This window comes from Meles meles, chromosome 1 (assembly GCF_922984935.1).
Source record: "Meles meles chromosome 1, mMelMel3.1 paternal haplotype, whole genome shotgun sequence".
NCBI classification, from domain to species: domain Eukaryota; kingdom Metazoa; phylum Chordata; class Mammalia; order Carnivora; family Mustelidae; genus Meles; species Meles meles.
In genome coordinates, this window is record NC_060066.1 from 162129894 (window position 1) to 162146158 (window position 16265).

The 16265-nt window shown below is 41.5% G+C and overlaps 1 protein-coding gene across 5 annotated transcripts in view; it reads right to left on the reverse strand.

Moving 5' to 3' along the window:
- Positions 1–16265, reverse strand: part of PDE4B (phosphodiesterase 4B) — a 567587-nt gene that overhangs the window by 11331 nt on the left and 539991 nt on the right. For 4 of the 5 annotated variants that reach the window (XM_046017685.1, XM_046017679.1, XM_046017692.1 and 1 more), the window contains 2 exons: positions 7362–7455; positions 1118–1296 (listed from right to left, as the gene is read on the reverse strand). In XM_046017685.1, coding sequence (XP_045873641.1) covers positions 1118–1296; positions 7362–7455 — 273 coding nt within the window. Of the gene's footprint in view, positions 1–1117; positions 1297–7361; positions 7456–8099; positions 8570–16265 lie in introns of those variants that run through there. The other variant, XM_046017707.1, reaches the window with a different exon arrangement.

Below are 16265 nucleotides of genomic sequence, written 5' to 3' on the forward strand. Positions count from 1 at the left end.
AAATGGAGTGGCCTAGGAGGTTGGAGGTCCTCTTCATTTTAGTTGTAAGTTTCTGTATATTTTGTCAGAAGAGGGAGAGTGTGTGTCTAATACATAGATTTAGTTGCTGACCTTTTTATGCTACACATCAGTCCTCAACCAAGTTGTTTTCCAAGATAGCTCAAGTGGCTGGGGGTCTCTCCAGCTTCATTTCCCTGACTCTCCCCTTCCCTGATCACTGGCCCACTAGTAACAGCTAGAAAACCATCCTGGGGGAACTCCTTTGCCCTATGGTTATGATCACAAAGGGCCAGATTGGGAAAACTCAGTTGCTAGAATGTGTGGAAGTCAACCCTAATTTAATGTAAAAGGTCATGAAGAATGCCAGCCGTGGATTATTCTATCTTAGAGCTCTTGGGTCACAGATAGACCTGGGAGAAACATTATCCAGTCCTGTGTTCTAGGATTATTCCAAGATTATCTGATTAAAGGAATAATTTATTCCATTCTGAATTCTTGCCTGGAACAAGGGATCTAGGCTCTCTCCAGAGGCCTGCCTCTTGCTCTAATGGCATCTCTCAGAAATCCTCACTGAATGTCCAGAGTTTGCTCACAGCGAGCTCATTTCCTATTGACACAAGGCTGTGAGGACATCAGTGGTCACCTTAGGCAGCCCCATAGGGGACGTGTGAATTTTTCTGTGCCTCCCTCCACTGGTGGGGTTTGGGCCGTGAGTCAGTGCATCAACCTCTCTTCTTTCTTCTCTAGCTCTGCCAGTCAGTGCAGATTTTCCAACTAGTCCTTGGCATCTAGTCTCAGATCTGTTTTCTATGACAATTCATTCCTGTCTCCTGGCTGCCCTGCAGCTTCTCCCAGTGGGCCTTCGGTAGGATTCTCATTCATAAGGAACTCCCATTTACAAATCCAACTCCGAATAAGAAAATACAGGTCTTTTGTTGTAGGAAAAGGGTCTCGAATTTGGTGCCCAGCAATGGACAAAGGGGCTACACCAGCCCCTCTCACTATATATTTAACCATAAAGCTACAGTGATCGCTGCTATTTTCTAGCAGATAGTTTCGGGCAGCCGCCTGCCATAGAGCAGAGAGCTGCGTGCATACGCCTCCGGCTCAGACATACCTTGGCCAGATGATCTTCATTTTCCGTGTTGACGCCAAAGCGTGAGATGCTTGTATTGTTCAAGCTTGAACTATGCATCAGTTTTTTCACGCCGCTTATCTGTGTCATGAGCTGTTGCTTTTTCTTCTTCTCTCGGTCTTTCTGGGTGGGAGATGGAATCTCCACATCATTCTGCTTGTCTGAAACAAGGAGAAACATTTTTCAGCCCCCGCGTGCCAATGAGAACCCACTGCAGTGTCCAAAACAACATCTAATGTCCTGTAATGGATTTTACATCTTATAAAGGACTGTCTTACATTGTCTCACTTGACCTCCAGGACGATCCCGTGAGGTTGAGGGGAGAAATAGGACAATTTTATTTGCTTCACTTTACTGCTAAACAAGCTGAGGCCCAAAGGAGTGAAATAAGTTGTCCAAGCAGGACAGGTAGGACTCAAACCTCCACCTTCTATCTGTTGTGTAATTTAGAATTATGCTTCTGTATTTTCCAGGTAGGGCAATAATTTGTATATGTTGATTTTTTTTACTTGAATAACTTATATATCTGTGTAATGGAAAAGGTTCATGCAGCCAGGCCCAGGTTAATAAAAACAGGCTTTATGTTCTGTTTTTTTTTAAAATCTTCTTTTTTATATTTGTATTTTTTTAATTAAAAAAAATCCCAACAACTTTAACTTTAACTGGTTATAAGTTGTCATTCAGTTTAGATGAGCAGTCTGTAAATTAGAGAAAAGTGGTTTATAATCTTCAAATAATGACTTTAAGCCTTGGCTGATTACCACCATTTGAGGTTCAGAGGAAAAGTGTATCAGTTTTACTTCATGCTTTGTTTTTATTCATTCTACTAATTAATAATAAACAGTGCCTCTCCCTTGTCACAGACATTAAATTTATTAAACTATTTATGCTTATTAAATGTGTATGCTTATGTCATTTCATCATTTAAAAAATTCTGCTACAGGGATGCCTGGGTGCTTCAGTCGATTAAGCGGCTGCCTTTGGCTCAGGTCATGATCCCAGGGTTCTGGGATCGAGCCCCACATCGGGCTCCCTGCTCGGCGCCTCTCGTCTGCCTGCCGCTCTGCCTACTTGTGCTCTCTCTCTCTGACAAATAAACAAAATTTTTAAAGAAAAAAAAAAACCCCTCTGCTACAACAAGGTAACGGCAGAGCTACGATTAGCAATGAAAGCATCTATCTTCTCATACAAGCTCTTCCTTCTGTATCAGGCTATTAAAAGTATCAGCAGCCAAATATCCCATTTCATTTCACAGGGGCCTTTATCCTGAGTCCCTCTGAAAAGTGCATTAACTCTTTCCAGCCACAGGGATGCCTGTGAGTTCTCGGAGGCAATCACTTACTAAACTGCTTTAACAGCTACGTCACTGAACTAAATCACACCCTGTGGCTGAAAGAGTTAATGCAGTTCTCAGAAGTTCCTAAGTATATCTCTGCTGGTTAGAGTAAAAATTAGGACAAAGACGACTTCTCCATTAGAAAATGACATGTTTCCAGATGGCATGCTGGGACCTAGACTCTTTGCTTTCCACTCTTGCAAGATGATGGCGCAGGTCTCATGTTCTCCCCCAGAGACATGCGTCTGCTCCTAGGACCCTGTGGACAATGCATCAAAGCCAAGCAAACAAAGGGAGACTGGAGCAGGGCCCTGGACACCTCAGCACCTGGAGCAAGGCTAGTCTCTATCCCTAGCATCCCTGTGTTCTCTGTAGGCACCCACAAGCTTCGAGCCTCATCCGTCTATGACTTTTGCCTAGGGAGGAATCTTAGTGGTCATTTTAATTGGTTTAGGGGCTTCCATCCTGCTTCAGCATCAGAAGCACCCAGGAAACTTTAGAAAAACACAGATTGATGAGTGCGCCCCCCCACCCCCACCCCAAGTCCTACTGAATCAGTACGTTTCGGAAAGCTTCCTAAATGACTCTGATGATCAGAGCCAGGTTTGGGAACCAGTAATAATCCCACACTCTCACTTTTCGGATGAAGTCAGCCATTTGTCCAAGCTCAAAGGGCAATTTATTCAACAGATATTTATTTTGCAATTACTCAGCTCTAGACACAGTGACTTAATAGCAGAGAAACCAAGCCTTGAGGTTCCTGTTAAAAATTTCTTTCTGGTCTCACAATCTCTGGCAAAAAACACTATATATTATATTGTTTCTGACATTACTTTTCCCTCTGTCGCTTCACTCATAATAATTGTAATTTTCTGCTAAAACAAAAGGTCACAGTAGCCCTTGTCTTTCCCGACCCTGTTCTTTACCATTCTTCACATCTGGTTATCTAAGAGGCTGTCAGATTCCCCTAGGCCACTGTAGATAGAGAAACCTCTAGTGGGCCTACCAGCTTTCCTCTGTGTTAACTAACGGTCCTTTGCAACACCAGTAACTGAGCTGAACCACTACCGTAACATTACAGTAAAGAAGAAAGCCATTATTCACAGGCAGCACCAATTTGACGTTAATGGGTGTTTCCCTATACAGGCAGGCGCTGGAACCACTGATGGGCTTCCCTATTCTGAATTTCCTCTGTTAAAAGCATAGCCAGTGCATTGCGGAAATAACCTGAAACACAGACTCAGAGAATCACCATGAACACTTAGCGAATTGACATTCCCAGAATGGTTAGAATACAGTGGGGAAACAGTGAGCTGGCATAAAGCAAGCAAACAAACAAACAAACAAAAAACAAATGCAAAATATGGTCATGTCAAAACTCTGTTAATGGCCTGATTTGAAGTGTTTTTCTTACTAGAGCTCAGTGCTTAATCCTGAAAAATTTCTAAATTCTTTTCCTCGAATCTTTGAAATTCTGTGTTTTAGCTTTTGAGATGTAGTCGGGGATTTGCAAGAATGAGTCTTCTCTGTTTGTGAAAATACTTACTAAATTATAATACCGTATCTAAAAATCTTGCTTGGCCTGTGCTCCCTGCCTGCAGATCCTGCTTTACTTCCTCCTGGGCCAGCAACCTGGAGCTTATTATCATGTAAGAGCATCAGTAAGTACCTACTTTGGTAAATGGACTCCTGCCTGCCTTTCAACTTGTCCATCTAGACACCATCCTCTTAGATGGAAACAGCACAAGTTTCCCAGATCTTTGGAGTAAGGGATTCCCTCCTTCCCAGATGACACATTTTAACATTCAATGACTCTTAGTGCAAAAATGCTCTTTAATTTTAACTTAAAGCACTGAAATTTTCCCATTTTTTGCTCACTGAGATGGCTGCCATGCTCTGACAAAATTTTTTTATATTACTGGGAAAGGTTAAACACATATTTTATGTTTAGGTTCAACAATCATGGTTCCTAAAGATATCGCTCCAGAAGAATATAACTATTACTTAAATGCCCTTTAATGTGATTTTCTTCTATCTGGTCTGAGTTCCTAACAACCTTCTTTCCTAATTAAGGAAGTGACAGGGTGTTTAGGTCTGGGAATCCAGAGAGCAAAGCCTTACTTCTGGCTCAGGGACATGGTAGTTAAGTAATCTTGATTAGGTTACTTTGCCCTTCTGGGCCTGTTTTCTCTCCCATATGATGAGGAAATTGGACTACAAGGCCATTAAGGTCCCTTGCAGATTGGATAGTTTATAAAGAAGGCTTCATTCATGCTTCTCCAGGACTATTCCTCCAGGAATATTCATCCCACAAGATAGGATTAAGAGTTCCATGTCCTATATTTGTAGTTTGGAAGCAAGGTTGGTTGGTTGGTTGGTTTGCTTTTCAGGATTATCCAACTGCAACCCTACAGTCTGTTACAGGGAATTCGGACCACCAGGTGTATTTTAGCAAAACTGATCAACTCAGTCATATCAGAGTCAGAGAATATTGGAGCTGGAAGGGATCCGAGACGCCACAGATCCCAACTGCCTCATTGTACAGATGAGGCAACTGATGTATTTTTTGTTGAATATGAAGGATTATTTTTCCTCCCTACATTTCCCAAGAATATTTAAAATTTTATTCTGTCTAGTCTGTTTGGTCAGAACTACATTGCACGTGTGCGCGCACGCGCGCGCGCGCGCGCACACACACACACACACACACACACACGCTCCTAAGGCTGAGTCTCTAAGGACTAAGATTCTAACACCTTCCCCAACAACCTGTTCTTGATCATGTAATTTTGGGAAAAACAAAAAGCCAAAAGATTGGTTTTCCTCAAGAGATGTGCCAAGTGGCAAATAAAACATTCAAGAGAGCGTTGACCTTTGCCTGTTCTTGAGACACACAGTCTGGATCCTGAGAGCTCATCCTTACTCTCTTATCAGTTTTCTCACTTAATAGCTTATGATGATAAGAGAGAGATCAGTCTGCTAAACTACTCTTGCCGTCCTTGGTGAGCGGCTGGTGAAAGCTGCTCCAAGTGCACAGAGCTGTGTCCGTGAAGTCTTAGATGACAGAGGGCTCCTGCAGCCTTCTCCCAGTCCTGAGAGTCTCTTCAGAGACCACAGACAAGCCCTGGCATTTTAAAATGCAATGTTTGTGAGAACAAAAATGAGTTCTTGCACTACCTGACCTCTTGTTCTCCGCCCCCAGTCATTAACCTGGAAAATGTTAGACTTCCAGTTCATGAAAAAAACCTGGGTGCTGCACAGAGCAGAGTACATCTAAAGTGGACAGTGGAAAGGGCGCCCGGGTAGCTCCGTCATTACACGTCTGCCTTCAGCTCAGGTCATGATCTCAGGATCGTAGGATCGTAGGATCGAGCCCTGCATCAGGCTCCCTGCACAGCGGGAAGCCTGCTTCTCTCTCTCCCACTCCCCCTGCTTGTGTTCCCTCTCTCTCTGTGTCTCTCTTTGTCAAATAAATAAATAAAATCCTTAAAAAATTAAAAAAAAAAAAGGGACAGTGGAAGATGCCTGTGTTTAAAGGAATGAAGTCGGGGCGGGGAGGTGGACTGATGGGAGAAGAAAAGGATTGGTCTGTGACACCTGCTGTTCAATTAGATTCTACCTGCCTCTCAGAGCTAAGCTATATGAAAATTCTTCTCCTTTGTTCCCTGACAAAGGTGTTGTAACTGCCACTGGAGCAAACCAGGTGCGGAAGGCACCCACAGAGGAAACAGCTGGAAAGGTATTTGTTAATCTCACCCAGCCCACCTACTGCCAGATAATGTCGGGGGCTCTGCACTAGGCTGATCAAAGATTGATCGGCTGACAGCAGAAACGGCTTTGGAATTAGAGAAACAGGATTGATTTTTAAAAATAAAACCAGAAGAGGTGTGTGTTGCCCTAAGGCCCCAAGGCACACAGTCATGGATTTAACGATGTGTCGTGATGCCAAAAACAAAGGGAGGTGTGATGTTCAGCTGTAAGAACAGGTTGGTTACCTGCGTAGTGGAGTTCTGTGAACGGGCATAATTCAGCGATATTTGAAAGTCAACAGAATCAGCATCTAAATGTTACCTATTTATTTTAAAGTACAGGTTTGCATATTCTGCAGGCCTTACTAAAGAAAAATACCATCCGAATAGCTTCAAGATACAGTAGAATGGCTTTAAACATGAGCTCAGAAACCCCAAGTAATCAGACAAGATGCCTGACAGGGGTTGAGGATCTCTGAGGCAAACCTGTTCTGACAGCATCATGTGTTAAATACCAGCAATGTGACAACATGGCCAACAGATAAAAAGCATCAGATTGGGAAGATAACGATGCAGCTTGTAGAGAGCCCAATCTTTCAGAGACGGGAAGATTCTTCTCTTCCCACTGATCTTTAAGAAATACCTTAGCAAGGCAAAGCTTGTTCCCATGGGCCAAATCATCACACTGTTATTCTCCAACCATATCTCTTACAAACCACCTAAGAGGAAATCTGCTCCAGGTCCAGTTATTGGAAGAACGTAAAGAATACCGTGTCAGAAGAGCCAATAGTCTGGTCCCTCAGGTTTGGATGACTGGATCCCGAGCCCCACCCCCTTCAGAGGTCTTGGCCAAGATGTAAGTGGGTAGGGGTGGATAAGGGGATAAGGGGTGACCTGAAGTACATAGAAATACAATCAGACTATAATAATCCTTTGTCTCTGATGGCATTCTTTTTTCTTGAAAACATCTTTCTGCTTTTTTTTTTTTTAACCTTAAATGTTGTCCTTAGTTCTTATTCGAAATGGCTTTTTCTGTGACTTAACCCCATTCCAAACTCACAAAGGGTTGTTGCTGAAGGGTTGCAGAGATTCATATGGAAAAATCTCAATTATGGAACAGGTTTCCCAGTTAATATCTTACCTAAGAAGGTATTTGAAATATATTCAGAAACTTGGTTCCCTGATCGGCTCATCTCTGAGAGGTGTGTCAGCTCCCGGTTCAGCATTCTTTTGAACTGTGTATGAAGAAGAAAAATATATTATTCACCTAAAAATTAGCAAATGACCACTTAAGATGTTTTCAGCTTTACTGAGAACCAAGAGATTGGAGGAACAGATACCATTAAATAAATGATACTGCGTCTACAAAACACCCCCTTAATGCGAAATCATTTCAGTGTCACCCTAGGGAGAAAAAGAGGTTTTCTTAAGATTTCTTAGAATTAACATTTGATTTCTTCTGAAGATGCGAACATAGGAAAAGGAATTTCAATAGAGGTCAAGACAATTTCACTTGAAAAATGTAACAACTTTTAAAACCCATTTCTTAGAAATCAACTCGAAAATATTACTTGAGAGATTATATGTGAAAAGTTGAAGAGAACACTAAAGGGAAAAAGAAGCATCCTTTAAAAATCCAGCTGCAGAAAAAGAATCGGGTTAAAATACAACATAGTCTCAAATACGATTACTCAAATTATTCAAATTACTCAAATACGATGTAATATAACATCCCCTTATTATACAATAAGCAGCCTCCCCGGGCTAAGGGACAACACAAATTAAATCGTTACAGATGTTTTTCTACTTCACAGAAAGCATACAGATGTAAATGTTTCACATTCTATCAAAGACACATAACAGAATCAAATGAACCCACCTTAATGTAACCCCAAGACACAGATAACAAATAGTTTGCCTCAGGCATTTTGGAATGCTCTCCTTGCCACAATCCACAAATCCCTTTGAAAGAATTCACTGTTCTGAGAGAACAACCCCGAAAGGACCGGGAAAGCCAGAAAAGCCGAGCAGATTCAGTGGTAAAATCATCAAAACTTATAAAAGACAAAGTCTCCAAAATTTAGGGCATTTCCTAATCCAAACAAAGCCCATCTTCGCACTCCATTCTTACAAGAAGCCTATGCTCCCTGCTTCTTTCCGGGCAGAGAGAGTCATACAATCAGGAATTGCACGAAGGAATGCGAGTCTGTCTAAATGTATTCAGATGGCTGGTTTGCAGCACTTATGAATTATGAATAGTCCTGGTGGCCGAAGGGGTTTCCACTCTAGATTAGTCCTGCTCAGCTGAACTCTGCAAGGAAGGAGCGATTCTTCTTTCCTGAGGGGTTGCCAGACTGGGAAACACAGCCATCTTTTAAAAAGGAGAAGATTAAAATGGAGGAAGCCCCATGAATATTTAAGTAAATCTGAAGTCAGTACCCTCCCCCATTTCGACTAGGTGTTCTTAACCCTCTCTCCACTGCACAGACCGTCCTCCACACAGTTACGCTAATGGTTTCAGTGTGATAGTGCATTTGAGTCATTTACTTTCTCAACATTAAAAAAAAAACAACCGAGAACAGGTAAGAACTGTGCCTGTCTTCATACTAGGCTTTCAGAATACAAAGATTTTTTTTTTTTTTTTTAAAGCTAGCTTTTGGGAGGAGTTTTTGCACACAGATGGTGTGTGACAGTGCATTCAGCCACCCTTTACAATGAAACAAGTGGGAATAGAATGAACTTATTTCATTTAAAAAAAGTACTTCATTTGTGGGGTGCCTGGGTGGCTCAGTCGTCAAGCATCTGCCTTGGGCTTGGGTCATGATCCCGGGGTCCTGGGATCAAGCCCTACATAAGACTCCCTGATCTGGGGGAAGCCTGCTTCCCCCTCTCCCACTTCCCCTGCTCTCGCTATCTCTCTGTCAAATAAATAAATAAAATCTTGAAAAAAAAAACAAAACAAAACACTTCATTTGCAGAATGGAGTCTTCTCCATTCCATCAGCTCATTAATATGCATATTAGATTGCATTCGACAAATGAATCAAACACCTTAGACCTTTACATCTAGGATCCAGAACGTGTTAGGAAATGTAAGCTATCATTTGCTGCATGAAGGGTGAATTACTTGAGTTATGAAGGACTACACTTTTGGTATTTGAGTATTAAACATCTTTTAATTCATGTTAGAAATATTTAGGAGTTACACTAAATTTTATTTCATTTTAGCAATCTAGGGCATGTTGAGAAAGTCATTCCCTTCCTGTAGACTCGAGCTCTCTCTCCCTCCCTCCTGCCTTCCCCCCCCCCCCCCCCCCCCCGACCCCCTTCTTTGTCAGCCTTAGACAGCACAGGCCGGAGGAAAGGCAAAGAGGAGAGTCCCACTGCAGCGAGCTTCCCAAGCCCATCCCACTCCCCTCCTTTTCCCTCCTCTCTGTTACCCCACCCTTAGACTCTCAGAAGTTCAAGTACATCATGTTAAAGCAAGAGCAAAGCACCATGGCAACAACCCCCACACGCAATTGGCTCTCTTTCCTGTGAGGCTTTCTCCTTTCAAATGAGCATCCTGCACCAACAATGACTTCACTTCAAGCATCCAAGCCCCCCGTCATGCCACTGCCTGTGCCCAGGAGACCAGGGCCTTTCTAGCTGCAGGCAACGCAACTTAGTATTGTTGCCTGCTGGCTCACTGCACTATGCATTGTTCTCCGAGAGGTTCTGGGGGAACCCTGCTTGCGTATGTGTGTTTTCCCGTGATACAATATGTAGTTAACAGTCGCCAGGGATGTCCGGATCAATTGTCTGGGCTAGTGTGTTTTACTGATGGAACCTCTATGCAGCTTTGAACTCCAGGTGAATCGTGTAAGTTCCAAATTATTTATTTCTCAAGACAAACCTGCTTGGTCATAGTGGCCTCTCATTTTTACTTCTCAAAAGTCAGGCCCCTATGCTAAAGACTTAGAAGCCGGAAAAGACAAGTTTGTATGCTCTGACTGATCAGCTAAATTTTGGAAAAGAGGGAAACTATACTTGGAGTGCTGCTAAAATGTCTTGGAAAAAAGCAGAGACAGATAATTTCTTAAATTATGTCTCTGCATAAGACTTAACCGCAGGTAACATTCAAACACTCCATCCTCATTTTGGTTCCTTTGGTTGCTAAAATGTTTAGGAAGATTTTGGAGTCCATCAGGTTAGTACTAGTTCTAATAAAGCCATTTTATAATGTATTTGATAAATACTTTTTGAACATCTAAAATATGCCAGGAAAAGCATTAAAGATAGGGAAGTGAAAAACAAACAAACAAACAAAACAAAACAAGAAAACAAATAAAAAACAAAAAACAACACTAAACTAAAAAACACCCTTTTAATCAGCTTTCACCCTAGTAGGAATAGTCAGATACATTAGGGCATATTCCTCGACCCCAACAGTTAAACATCTGGAGAGAGTGGGGCCAGTTCTTCACTAGTTCTGAGTATAGAAGCAGGGAGAAATTCAATAACAAAAGGCAAGGAAGGGAAAGACTTTTCTCCTTCCTATGACCTCCCATGGCCACAAAAGCCCTTGGGATACACTGTTATTCAGTCCCAACATGGGAGCCAGGGAAAGGGCTCTCAGCTACAGGGCTGAGAAGGAGCAAAATTCCTCACTTTTCCTGCATTGATTATATAAGGAATAAGCTATGTAAGTAATGACAGATGAATACTACTTCCTCCTTCCTTCTCACAGCTAAATTGCTCTCCCATGAATCTTTCGCTACGGGCATGGCAATGTCACCAAAAAGTCAAGTCATCCTAAGGTAACCATAAAGCACATAACGTGATGAAATACACCTATGGAGGTCACTTAGGGTCAGAAACTGACCCAGTCCTAAAATGCTGCTTAGCAACAACCGTTGGTTTCCCTCCTCCGTGAAGGAGGGCCCAACCATACTGGCTAAGGCCATCAAGGCTCTCATCAAAAACGATTCATGAAGGGCCCACTTGTGTTGGGCTCTGCATAAACCACGGAAGGTAGCAGACGGGAGCGTGTTTTCCATTCTAGCAAATGTAGAGGACAATCAGGCTGGTTAGCGCTGACTGCGATGTAACAGACTAAGGGGTGGAACAGACAGGAACTGTGTTTGAGGTTAAGGCTGAGCAGACAGTTGGACAATCTGGCTTGGCTTTGTTGGGTTTTCAGGGTCAGACCCCCATATGAGAGTGTTTCTGTTGAGCCAGAGATAGCCACAACGCAGTAGACAAATCCTGACTGTCACTGTCAGCTCTGACCAACAGTCCTGTGAAGTCACTTCACCTCTCATACTGAAATGAAAATGATGCACAGTTTTCGGTTCTAGGCCTTCCAACCTGAACCTGTCATGATTCTAGGACAAGTTCCGTTGCATCTCCTATAGACTGGACACAACACTAACAAGCGACGATATTTCCCAGAAAGCAATGCTCTCTCAAAACTACTGAGAAAAATAACCCAAGTTGGAAACGCTTCAGTGGGCAAGAATAAGTCCCCAATGATGGGAGGAAAAAAAAAGCATTTCTAATGCCTCCAGAGTTTGATATTCTAAGACACTTGCAGTCTCCCTGTCTACTTATCAGGTTGGGTGTCCAGTCTGGATAGGAAGGTAAAACAGTTCCTGAGTGAAACTGTGTCCCAAGCACTTACAGGGTTGAAAGGGAATGGACATTATTTATTTTATCAAATGCGGCAGAGAAATCCACAAACAGGAGCACACGATTTCAAAGATAAATGCGTCTTTACTACCTAATGTACACAGATCCGATTTTTCTGTTAAGAATCTGCCTTCACAAGAAAACCCTGTTAGAGCCTACCTAGAAATAATGTCCCCAGAGGAAATGGCCAAAGCCCCTTTTGAGCACAGACGAGCAAAGTTTGTGAATGGACCCTTAATAACACAAATTCCTCCAATGCTTCCTTAAGTTTACTCCCGCCACTGGATTCCCGAACACTGTTAGAAATTGTCGTTCTTTTTTGAAAATGGAAAAAGATATCATTCTCTATAAATGCTTTAATCTTGCTTGCCTCGAATATATCTGCTCTATCAAATCACACGGGAACGTTTTTGGATAGGCTACCTTTAATAGTGGGAAGTTATTTAAAATATATAGTAGCAAATCTGAAATTCAATTATACTTGATATGAACGTTTTGTTTTATGGTTTCAATTTTTCTTTACCTTCAATGCTACATAGAGAGATTATTTTCTTCCGAGCCAGTTTGTGTGTGTGCGTGTGTGAAACGATGAAACACTTCATCATTTTTCTAGATTTCTCATGAGAGGACTGGTTTGAGCTTTGTGCAAAGATCCACAAGCAACTTAGGAGCTCTCTTGGTAAGGAGGTCTTAGCTACACTAACTGCACAGGAAGCGAGAAGCAGAAGGATCTCAGAGATTCTCCCAGTTCTAAATCTTGGGGGTTTTATGATTCTAAGAATAAAACAATTCAGAAGAGTAACCATACGAGGGGCTAGTATCAAGCACATAGAAGAGCTACTTTTAAGACTCATTTCGGCTTGTGAGGAGGTGACCTGGCTGTCACCAAGGAGAGAATCTTTAGTGACCCACTCTACCTTCAGCCGATCAACGACTAGACAAACAGGCACCTTCCTCTCCTTGATAACCTCACGCTGAAGTCAGTAGGTGAAAGCTGTGTGGAGAAAAAAAAAGAAAGAAAGAAAAAAAAAAGAGCCAACGAGAGGAAGACCGCTCCAGCAGTTACCCCTGTGGGTGGCCGTCTACGCAGGAGCCCATCTGTGAGACAGGCGCCTTATTGTGTGGGACCTTCCTGTTTTTGCAGTATGAAACCACTGCCCAAGTCATTAAAGTCACAATGACTTTATTAGGGACTGCATTTTGACTCATATTTTACACTTTGTTAGTCACAACTTAATCAGAATTCCTGGGCATCAGGAAAGCAAAGGGGCTGAAAATTCCTCCTCAGAATGCTAGCAGTGGTAGCGGGAGTCACAACAGCTTGAGCAACCCACACGTCAGGAGGGCTGGTCTCTGTCTCAGTTCTGACACAAACTCTCTGTGTGATCTTGGGTTAAGACAAACTGACTTCTGAAGGCTCGAGTTGTTTTTAGCGACGGGCACCGTTTCTTTCCTTATAAAATGGCTAATTTCAAAGGTTCTTTCTGATTCCGAAGCATTGCTTCTTCATACCCTTATTTTCCCATGGGAAGAAGACCCAAAGAAGTGAAGAACTCTAATTGCTAAGTACCTACCCTTTTTTTTTTTTTTTTGCAAAATCTGATGTAAACAAGAAAACAGGGGTTTACTGTACTTTCTCTAGAACCCTTTAATCAAACTCACGATTTCCACAATGCTTAACATTTCAGATCATCTGGCAGTGAGCATCCCATCTCTTGTCTCCTTTTGCTCTTTCCCTATTGATTACCTGTTTGAAACTTGATGTCACTGTTTAGCATATTTGAGAGGAAATTAAGTTGAATTGAGTGAGTTGGTAACAGGATTCAGGATGGAAGAACATGCCACTCGTTGTCCACTAACATCTCTACACTAGAAACCATCATCCCATGATGGGCCATCCCAGAAAACAAGCCCTGGTGTGTGAGTATCTGGAGCACACCACTGGTACACGAGGGAATAAAGTTAGGTCATTCTAACTGTCCATGTGCCACATCAGAACGAAATTCATCTAAGCACACCAGAATTGAGTGATTCTCTTCTTAACTGTCCAGTGATGTAGTAATCCACAACAAATAAAGATTGAAAAAGAAGCACAAACATCTCTGGTATTCTGCGACAAAACATTGGCATTTATGATGAAGCTAAAATTGAATAAATTCCATTTGCTGCTTAAAGGACAAGATCTGCTCGGGTGACATTTTAAAAGTCAAAAGAGGGACAGACCCATTAGTGTTTTCATACACAGAACTGAAAAACAAAAAGCAAAGCAAAGCAAAACAAGACAAAACAAAAAACCCTCAAAATAATTTAAATACAACACTCTACAACTTGACAGTAGGTCTTAAACAGCCCTCAAAATTAGTAGGTGTTTCTTCCTACCTATTTATCTATCCTCTTTGCTGCTGTCCATTTTTCTTGGAATTTCTGAAACTTTTCAAGAGGAGATATGGCACAGAGTATTGGGACACTCAGAAACGGACCTCTCCTACACCCAAACTAATTCCCTTAAGAATGTTTAGAGAAACTTCTCATGACTTAACATTCCCTTAATTCCAAAAGTTGTTGCAGTGACATAATTAAATAGACAAAAGACACTATATTTATACCAAAGACGTGTTGAAATTTTAGGTAAACAATAATTTTTTGTTAGTATTAAGTATGTTCTAGATAGTTCATGTCCCAAATATCCCATAAAGAGACTGGATTTAAAAATCATATACTCATATCTTGTCAGGTTTAGAGGTATTGTGTATTTTAAAATAATTGAAAATGTTCAAACTTGTTCTTTTTGACAGAGGTCTTCCCTTCTGGTGAGAAACACAACACCACTGTCTCTGTTAGTAGAGCGTCACAATTTCATTTTGTGTAGTTGAGCCATTTCTTTCATCTGGCTGTTAACAGAAATAGCGTCCCCCAAAAGAGAGATAAGTTGACAAATCTGGGGTGCTGGCCTGACAAAGATAGTAAAGGCCTTTCTACAGCAGATGTCACAAATCATTGCAGCCAGTGAGAAAAAGCAAGGAATCAGGTACACTATTTAGTTACCCTTTTGTTTCTGCATTTAACCCATCTATCCTTTTTTTCTGTGCACAACGGCTAATATTTAACTTCAAGCTTCTAAAGCCAGTTCTAAGGCCATGGGTGTTAATGTGATTCCAAAGCAGATGACTAAGGTTTCTGTCCAACCATTTCATGGCCAGAAGTCCTACAACTTACTATATTTTTTTTAGAATTTTTTATTTTTTTATTAACATATAATGTATTATTAGCCCCAGGGGTACAGGTCTGTGAATCGCCAACTTACTATATTTTTAAAATTAGAAATCTTACCAGGGACTAGACCCATATACCCATCCAGTCTAGTGTCCTCTCCTGACTAGCAGTAAACAAGATCTATGTCTCAAGACCTTCACATCTGACTTGAAAGTCATTGACGCAGAACAGAAAAATCATCCCCCAAACATGTGCTTTCTTTTCATAACCCCGTAAATATTGGTCATGACTTTCTTTACAAACTGATTTCCAATTTTATTCTATAATATCTCCTGGGTTGTTTAAAATTCTGCACTAAGTATTACCTTATTAGAATTCTCAATATTTTTGCAGCCACAAAAACCTACCATAGCTCGTTTTTGAGATCACTATTCTATCCCTTTAAATACATCATGTGACATGTATTGTGTTTAATATTAATTATATTGAGTTCTATTAACTATGTTATGTTCACATCCCCTTTGAGATAAAAGACAATGTGATGCTTCAAAGCCTGCTAAGGGAATCATTACTTCTGGATTCACAGTTTCCCAGCATTGGAAATTTATAAGATCAACTCTAGGGACCATCTAATGAATAAAGAAAACATATGGGCTACGTAGACTTAGCATTTTATTCCCTGAAAACATGTAACTGATCTATTCTGGCATTTTGGTAATCCCTACACTAGACTATGCACTTGCAAATTGAGAAGAATCTGCCACGTGGTGGAGGCTAGAACATATTTTTAAACTACAAAGGATGAAAACAATGGTCTCGTCTAATTTGTGTTGTGTTCTGCATTTCATTTTCTTTTTTTAAAGATTTTATTTATTTATTTGAGAGAGAGAGCATGAGCATGAGCAGAGGGAGGAAGACAGAGGGAGAAGCAGACTCCCCACTGAGCAGAGGACCCAATGCAAGACTCGATCCCAGCACCCTGGGATCATGACCTGAACTGAAGGCAGACGCTTAACTGACTGAGCCACCCGGGTGCCCCGCATTTCACTTTCTTATTAGCTACCATAATTTAAAATAGATGGATGAATGCTCTGCACAACACTGAACCCCAAGATGTATAGTTTGTTGGTTCATGGAAGGCTTATAAAGGTAGTTTCAGAGTT